The sequence below is a fragment of the Mesocricetus auratus genome, unplaced genomic scaffold, assembly GCF_017639785.1.
Source record: "Mesocricetus auratus isolate SY011 unplaced genomic scaffold, BCM_Maur_2.0 Super-Scaffold_15014, whole genome shotgun sequence".
NCBI lineage: Eukaryota > Metazoa > Chordata > Mammalia > Rodentia > Cricetidae > Mesocricetus > Mesocricetus auratus.
Window position 1 is genome coordinate 31,687,632 of NW_024429186.1, and position 8,798 is coordinate 31,696,429.

At 51.4% G+C, this 8,798-nt stretch overlaps 1 protein-coding gene across 1 annotated transcript; it reads right to left on the reverse strand.

Annotated features, from left to right (window-relative positions):
* Positions 1 to 3,266: 3,266 nt before the first annotated feature.
* Fos (Fos proto-oncogene, AP-1 transcription factor subunit) lies at positions 3,267 to 6,668 on the reverse strand. The gene is made up of 4 exons (XM_005086369.4): positions 6,370 to 6,668; positions 5,366 to 5,617; positions 4,847 to 4,954; positions 3,267 to 4,731 (listed from the first exon to the last, which is right to left on the reverse strand). The coding sequence occupies exons 1-4, from the start codon at positions 6,508 to 6,510 to the stop codon at positions 4,087 to 4,089; spliced, it is 1,146 nt and encodes a 381-aa protein (XP_005086426.1). The 5' UTR covers positions 6,511 to 6,668; the 3' UTR covers positions 3,267 to 4,086.
* Between the last annotated feature and the right edge of the window lie 2,130 nt (positions 6,669 to 8,798).

Sequence of the window (8,798 nt, forward strand, 5' to 3'; positions counted from 1 at the left end):
ACAAAAAGTGTTTCCCTTTAATTTTGGTAATTGCCTGAGATGTAGAGGTATGAAAATATGGTGCCGGGCCTGTTGTCCGCTCTTCTAAAAAGATATATATCTTTTCTTCTACCATCTAAAATTAATTTCACTCAGCACACAGTTGCAAATTCACTTTGCTGAAGTGGCAGAAGGAATCCAGGGGAGGCAACGAAGGAATTCCAGAAATGAAAGATCAAAGTGGGGTGTGTGTTTGAAGCCAGATGTAAAAGATGTAACATTCCTATTGCCTAATGTCCTACAGAGGCGGGTGGAGGGACACAGGACTTCAACAGAAGCTACAGAGTTTGCACAGACTACCTTCCTGGTTGTGGAAAACGCGCAGGATTTACTTACTCACCCACTGAGCAAAAATGTTCATTAACCCTGTATTATAGTTCTGAACTAGGTCTTAGAATTCATTGGTAGGTCAGACTATACATACATGGTCCCCAAAAGGAAATGGCCCCAGTATTTAGCCCTTTCTGCCCTGTGTGCAGGTCTGTATCAATGGTAGTGCTAATGAAGACATGCAGGTAGGTATTTCAACCAGTTTGAGGCTTCATCTTCTGAGCAGGGATGGAAGTGTTTCCTCAAAGACAGTTGGCATTCCCAATGCCAATCATCCTCAGGAGTTATTGAGGGATTTGGAAGGAGTGCTTTGGGTAGACAGGGAGGGTCTCTCTTCCCCTCTAATAGACCGTGGAAGTAGCTGGCAGGGAGCTTGGAAGGTGACAGTCCTATGGGGGAACCCCATGAACTCTGAGAAGCCTTTTAGAGATTCTGTCTTCTAGAGCGTCACTGCTGTCCTGTGGATGGAGCGTGGCCTGGGCTGGGAGCCAGAGGAAGGGTTTGAGTCACGGCTGTGATGGCAGTGGAGGAAAAGCTACGCTCTTCTTCTATAGCCAGCTTGGGGCACCAGGGCCATTATTAGTAAGGCCCCAGGGCAAGCCCCTTTCCTGTGCTGCCATTCCCTATCTTGGAAATCTCTTTCAGGTTGTTATCACCACACATTAAGGAGCTCACTGGGCCCTTAGAAACATCACAGTAGTTCTAGAGATCACATTTAAAGGATCTTTACCCTTTAAGCAGCGAACAATGAACCGAGACCATTTTTTACACTGCTTTTTATTTCTCTAGGCTCTCACAGTGTAACCCAGTACTTAAGGTGAGCCTCCCACTGCAGTGTGGTGATAGAGCACTTATGACTTATTAAAGTTTACCTGAAGGTACAAAAAGCAAAGCAGCTGGCCGCTGGCTCTTAACCATAATTCAAGACTGGCAAAAGCAGTGCACAAGGGGTGTATGCTGTAAGGAATGTTCTAGAGAGACTTGAGTGAGTTGCTCTGAAGTGTCGGTCATTAATTATGGCAAGATCAACAGCTCAAGTGTAATGGAACTGTCACTGAAATTCAAAGGTGACAGAGTGTAAGGCCCACCATGACCACCAAGTCGTTTTCATTTCTACCGATGACCCGGAAGTTCCCCTTCCATCTGCACTTGGGAGCAAAGGGTGTGGTTCAGTGTCCTTTCTTTATGGTTTGTTCATGTGCCAGTGACAGCAACCTTACCAGAGGCATCCCGGACAAAGGTCGTGTTCTTCTTTGAGACGATAAACTTTCTAAGCTAAAGCTTATTCAGCGTCTGCTGATGCCTCCCTACTGAGCTATTATGTAACTTCTATTTACAGGGTGGTCAGCCATTATTTATGCTGCATGAGGTCTTTGAATAGTCAGCTCCCCCCAACTGTAATCTGAATTGTACTTGGCATTAAAGTAACATCAAAAATTAGAATTTGGTTTCTGCTGTGTGGTAGGACAATTCCTCCTTCTGAGAATAAAAAGGGTTGACCAAATGAACATATGTTAGAGTGAGCCAGGTATGGTGGTGCATGCCTGTGATCCCAGCACTTGAGAGATATAACCAGAAAGATCAGGAGTTCAGGACCAGCCTCAGCTGTATAGCAAACTAGACCACATTAGACCTATCTCAAAAATAAACAATTGAAAAATTGCTGTTGTTTTTAACCAAGGAAAAACTTTTTTGGTTTTTCAAGACAAGATTTCTCTGTATAAGAGCTCTGGCTGTCCTGGAATTTGCTTTGTAGACCAGGATGCCCTCGAACTCACAAATATACACCAACTCTGCCTTCCAAGTGCTGGGATTAAAGGTATGTACCACTACCACCTTATTCAAGGGAGAACTTTTAAAGCCAAGTATTAAGAGTTTGTTCAGAGGACTGGAGAGATGGCTCAGCAACTAAAAGCACTTGAAAATCCTGCAAAGGACCCAGGCTCAAGTTCCCAGCACTGGCATGGAGGCTAAAACCATTGTCTCTTATCTCCAGTTCCAAGGGACCCATCGCCCTCTTCTGGCCTCTGTGGGCACTGCATGCACATGTTGCATAGACATACATGCCCCCAAAACATTCTAACACATAAATAAAAATGAAGGAGGAAATTCAGGGCTGGCAAGATTGCTTCGTGGGTAAAGGTGCTTGTGTCATGCCTGACAACCTGAGTTCAATCTCCAGGAGTCACAGCTTCTGGAGGTTGCTCGTGAATGCCTTCCACACATAAATAAATGCAATTTTAAAACTTAATCTTAAAAAAGAGGCAGTTAAGCCTAGATTGGGCAAGTGTGGGAAGCGGTGACATGGGTTACAGTGTGGAAAGTCGTTTATTTCAACCATTCTTCAACTCACTTGCTTCTAAGAGTAAATCTTCACATGATTTGTAGGAATAAAAAGCTAAATTTGCTGGTTATCTGTAATAACCAGCACTGACAAGCCTGAGGCAAGAAGATTACTGTGAGTTTGAGGACACTGTGGGCTACCTAGCAAGATCCTATCTCAAACAATACAAAAAAGAAAGCTAAAGTAGTTTTTATAGAACTGGCTCTCTATTCAAAGGATTCCTTTCCCATGAAAACTGCTAAATGTAAGATGAGCACATAAATTTAAGACTGCTCTCCCCAGAAAGCAGAAAAGAGAAGCAGGAAAGTGTGGTCTTACTCAAGCTGTTACATGCAGCTTTCGTCCCCCAGGGCAGGTAGGTAGAAAATCTCAGCAATGCAATATGAACACACGTATCTGTCAAATGTCCCGAACTAGCGTTTCCTTCTGTGTGATAAGGGAACAGGCAGAGGTGTGTCTCCTCCAGGACCTACCCATCTTGACAAACTGGTCTCCAGTAATGCCTTCCAGAAACCACACGTAACCATCTGAACAAAAGAGAGCAACAAGGTGGTCGCATTCAACTTAAATGCTTTTATTGACAATGTCTTGGAACAATAAGCAAACAATGCTTAAATTTTTCATTCCTATTCACTTTTCACATGTCGAAAGACCTCAGGGTAGAAAAAAATAAAATAAAAATATAAATATCTGAGAATCCATCTTAATAAATAAAGTGAAAACACAATAAAACGTTTTCATGGAAAACTGTTAATGTCAGCACATTCAGATCACCTCGACAATGCATGATCAGTGACATCACGATGAACATTGACGTTGAAGAGGGACTACAGTACATGGATACAGCTACTTAGTTCTATCTACTAGAAAATAAAGTTCTATTTTTTCTTAGTTTAATATTGGTCATTTCTAATTGGGACACACTATTGCCAGGAACACAGTAGGTATTGTTAAAATCAGCTGCACTAGATACAATCCGAAAATATCCAGCACCAGGTTAATTCCAATAATGAACCGGACAGATTAGTTAATGCTATGAGAAGACTAAGGAGAAAGAGAAAAGAGACACAGACCCAGGCCTGGCTCTCATGCTACTAACTACCAACTCTCAGGTGTCACTAGGAACAATACACTCCATGCGGTTTTTTGTTTTTTTGTTTTTTTGCTACATCTCCGGAAGAGGTGAGGACTTGAGTCCAGAGCAGGATGCTTCAAGTCCTTTGAGGCCCACAGCCTGGTGTGTTTCACGCACAGATAAGGTCCTCCCTAGGTCTACAGGAACCCTGGAGGGAAGACGCGTTTCTCCTCTCTGTAATGCACCAGCTCAGGCAGCAGCACTTGCAGATGCCGGCTGCCTCCCCTTCCCTGACTGCTCACAGGGCCAGCAGTGTGGGTGAGCTGAGGGAGTCAGAGGAGGGCTCGTTGCTGCTGCTGCCCTTTCGGTGGGCAGCGGCACAGCTGGGGAAGGAGTCAGCCTCGGGGTAGGTGAACACAAAGGAAGACGTGTAAGTCGTGCAGCTGGGAGTACAGGTGACCACCGGGGTGCACAGGGGCTCCAGCTCTGTGACCATGGGCCCCATCCCCAGGGAGCTGCTGTGCAAGGGCTCCCAGTCTGCTGCATAGAAGGAACCGGATAGGTCCATGTCTGGCACAGATCGGGCCGTCGTCTCAGAGCCACTGGGCCTGGATGATGCTGGGAACAAGAAGTCATCAAAGGGCTCAGCCTTCAGCTCCACATTGCTGATGCTCTTGACTGGCTCCAGAGATGGCTTGGGCTCAGGGTCATTGAGAAGAGGCAGTGAGAAGGCTTCCTCGGACTCTGGGGTAGTAGCCTCAGGCAGACCCCCAGTCAAATCCAGGGAAGCCACAGACATCTCTTCCGGGAAGCCCAGGTCATCTGGGATCTTGCAGGCAGGTCGGTGGGCTGCCAAAATGAACTCCAGTTTCTCCTTCTCTTTGAGCAGATTGGCAATCTCAGTCTGCAACGCAGACTTCTCGTCTTCAAGTTGGTCTGTCTCCTGCACAAGGAGAGACGAAGGACCGCGTAAGACACAGTCTCACTCAAGGACCCCCATCCCTTAGTCCCAAACTCCAGCTTTGAAGTTTCAGAAGTAGCCAGCAGGCTCTACCTACCGCTTGGAGAGTATCAGTCAGTTCCCTCCTCCGATTCCGGCATTTGGCTGCAGCCATCTTATTCCTTTCCCTTCGGATTCTCCGTTTCTCTTCCTCTTCAGGAGATAACTAGAATAATAGAAAAAGGACCAACATTCAGTAAGGTTGTCTGGCGTCCCCTGCATTCAGCCACCCCAGTGAAACTGGCGCCTGCAGTACCCGCACCTCTAGGTGAAGCAGTTTTTCTAACCAGCAGTTGGCAGGCTGAGTGTGATTTGCATGTAAAGTAAGATCTTTAGCAAGGGGACGATGAAGCTCCCAGACTAAAGAACGAGGTAGGAAGCTGTTTGGGAAACTGTCTAGAGAACTTCTTGGGGCCAAGGGTCAGAATCTAACAAGGGAGGGAAAGGGCTTGGAGCCATGGCTCCAGAGCGGGAAGTGCAGTCAGTTGCATCGGGGTTTTCCCTCTCTGATGTGTGTCGCTCCCCCCCCCCCCCCGCCCCCGTGCCTCTCAACCCCTGGTCCAGAATCGCTGCCCACCTGCTCTACTTTGCCTCTTCTGCCGATGCTCTGCGCTCTGCCGCCTGACACGGTCTTCACCATTCCCGCCCTGGAGTAAGCCCCAGTCGAAGGGGTGGGGACTCCGTAGGGATGGGGCGCTCTGGTCTGCGATGGGGCCACGGAGGAGACGAGGGTGGGCTGCACCAGCCACTGCAGGTCTGGGCTGGTGGAGATGGCTGTCACGGTGGGGATAAAGTTGGCACTGGAGACGGACAGATCTGTGCAGAAGTCCTGAAGCAAAACAAAAAAGAAGAAACTGGAGGTGAGCGAGCAGGTTCCAGACAGCGGTGGAGCAAGTGGCCTTAGTGTCGCATGCAGCAGGGAGAGAGAGAAACATTCGGGTCACAGACTCCTTGTGTCTTCCTGTATGCATCTCATCCGAGATGAAAGCTCTCCCAATTTCCTCCCATGAATTCTGCAGCGCAGCTTTTCTCCTCCATCCTACTGCTGCGTTCCCGTTATCCCTTCAGCATCACTCGCTTGAAAGGGGGTTTGTTATAAATATCCCTGACGTCTGCGCTGACGCAGGCGCCGCTCCGGAGTCTCCAGAATGAACTCGCTTTTTATCAATGAAACTGCCTTACACACCCGCCCGCAGCACCCTCCTCCCTCCTCCCGGCCCCAGGCTGCCCCAGGAGGGGGGAATTGCCGCTGTTTGCCGCCTCCCAGGCTCTAGCTAGCGAGTCTTTGCTTGAGACTCCTTGGCCCCGGCTGATCTCAGAGACAAGTCACCGAGAGAAGAGCGTAGGCCACTCAAAATAAACCTGCCGCGCGGGAAGGGGGCACTAAGTCTTACTATGACAAGCGTGCAAGCGCTCAGATGAGTCCTGGATTCCCAGGCTGGGGCTGCTCTGACCAACAGTCTCCTTCCCAAGCTAAAAGGGAAGAGCCCCCTCCAACTGACATCCCGAGTGTCCCACCCCGGTGTCCCCTCTTCTGAGACCCTCAGCGCGGACCCAGCGGCTGCGCGAAGGCAAACTCACCTGTGCGTTGACAGGGGAGCCCATGCTGGAGAAGGAGTCGGCTGGGGAGTGGTAGTAGGAAAGGCTGTCCCCGGCCGGAGAGGCGCTGCTGCAGCGGGAGGAGGACGCCTCGTAGTCGGCGTTGAATCCGGAAAACATCATGGTCGAGATCTAGGGAAAGTCCGGCGAGGGGTCCAGGGGTAGACACTGGTGCGAGCTGCGGAGCAGAGCTGGTGGGAGCGCGGTCACTGCTCGTTCCCGCCGCCGGCTCTATCCAGTCTTCTCAGTCGCTAGCTGCAGTCGCGGTTGGAGTAGTAGGCGCCTCAGCCGGTGCCTTTATAGAAGCGCTTGTGAATGAACATTACACGTCACTGGGCGGAACTGTGGCGACGGAGGGGAGCCGCGCGCCCCAGGGCCTTCTGCGGCCGCCCTGGCGTCAACTCCGCGCCCCGGGTCCCCCGCCTCCGTCTTGACATGTAATTTTCACCCATTTGTGTTCACAATAGGGGTCTTAGGGGGTCTCCTGGACTCTCCGCATGTAGGATTTTGGGGATCGTCACCCCCAGGTCTACAAGGACCGGCCGTGGAAACCTGCTGACGCAGATGTCCTAATATGGACATCCTGTGGGAGGGAGGGATTGACGGGAACTGCTTGCCGGCTGCAGCCAACTCTGAGGGTGCAGCGCGGGGAGGGGGGGAGCTGGGGCCGCGGCCGGGGGAGGGGAGGCGGGAAAGGTAGAGAAGGCGAGCGAACATTCGCACCTGATTCAATGTGGACCCTGTTCCCAGGGTCAGGGCATGAGACTGGGGTGGGGGGGGCGGGGGTCGCCTCCTTTCCATTGTCCAGGAATTTGGGACATTTCTGAATCTGATATTAGGAGAAACTGGTACGCAGCCCTAAAGGCTTGAAAAGCTTGCCCACCGCAAATCAGTGCAAAAAAAAATGTTATAAGTTTCTCAGCCCCTGGCCTCGAGTAACCCCAGGACTGGGGCTGGAAGCAGCAAATGAAGAATTCTAAATAAGTGTACAGTAACCTACTTTACCTATGATACTGAGGCCATTCATTCATCCATCTGTGTTCTGGGGGGTGGGGGTGGGGGTGCGTTCTTCCTTCAGAACACAGATGGATGAATGAATGGCCACTTGGAGCTATCAGGGTGACTGTCAGCCCCCGAGACACTGACGGGTAAACATTGTGCAAAACCTCCCTGCCAAGGATGCCTGAAGAGGTCGTTTGCTTGGTTTTGAGCTGGGGCCAGGGGGCGGCGGGGGGGGGCGGTTGTTAGTGAGCAGGGGCAGCTCCGGATTACCAAGGTAGGTGAGCTCTGGGGGGGAACGCAAGTCGGTGCTGAGGAGGTGGGGGCTGAATCCAAGCAAGAAACTGCGCTTTCAGGAAGCCGGCAGCGAGTGATTTTCCAGTTCGGACTTGGGGAGGGGGAGGGGGGGACCAGAGCGGACTGGAAGCAGGGTACCTACTGCGAGTAGGGGAGACTTTGGCTTCTGGGACCCGAGCACAGCTCTGAGTCTTGGAAGATGGAACTTTGGGGAGGCCAGGTGCTTCAGTGTGGAACATATCCCCTACGTGCCCTCAGCCTCCCGTCCTTCTGCAAAGGACGAGCCGGGTTAGGCTGACTGGGCTCGGCCCCAGAGCCGGTCACCCATGGGGTATGAAACCGCAGATCCTCGCAGAACTCCATTCGTCTGCATGCTATGGGCTCCCGGGGTCAAGCCAACCGGTGGGCATTCCAAGAAGGGCTAGAGAGGACTAGGGCAGTGGATGGATCTTTAGGGGCGCAAGGGGCGCAAGGGGCGCCGAAGCGCAAACCTGCCTCGGGCCGCCGCACCCGGGAGCCAGGCGATCTTGCTATAGATAGTAACAGCGAAGCGGCTGTTTACAGCAACACAGCGCCGCCAGGGCGGTCTCCAGGCGACGCGGCGCGGCCGGGCGCACGGCCCGCCCATCGAGGCCACCCGCCCTCCCTGCTCCCCACGGGCCGCGGCCTCCCTGGCCGAGCTGCGGCCGCTCCCGCCGCCTGACATCACCCTCGGGTCCGGGGGCTGATCCCGGCTGGCTCCTGGCTGTGCGTTAGCCTCCATTCTTAGAGATCCAAACCCTGCGGGAGCGGGGAGGGCAGGGAGGCGGAGATTCGTGGAAATAGGCCACTTGCTATTTTTGCATTCCCTGTCACAGGCAGAGGTGAAAACAGAATTTCATCATTGTATGTCATTGGTTTATGTTGGTGGGAATTTAGGCACCTATTTTTTTTCTCACTGGAAAGAGGGGGAGGGGAGAGGGAACAGCAGCACGAGACACAAACACAGGCTCAATCCTGAAGTGATTTCGTCGCTGTCAGCCCTCTGAATTCTAACGTCTGTCATTTGCTTCCATTGCCCTTTACTATGAGAAGGAGAGAGGGAGGAGGAGAGAGAGAGAGAGAGAGAGAGAGAG

What these genes read in the sequence shown, in the direction of transcription:
- Fos (XM_005086369.4), bottom strand. Translation starts at nt 6,510, where the DNA reads ATGATGTTTTCCGGATTCAACGCCGACTACGAGGCGTCCTCCTCCCGC. An exon ending in GCTCCCCTGTCAACGCACAG is followed by an intron (nt 5,618 to 6,369) that starts GTGAGTTTGCCT and finishes GTTTTGCTTCAG; the next exon opens with GACTTCTGCACAGATCTGTC. An exon ending in TGACTGATACTCTCCAAGCG is followed by an intron (nt 4,732 to 4,846) that starts GTAGGTAGAGCC and finishes CTCCTTGTGCAG; the next exon opens with GAGACAGACCAACTTGAAGA.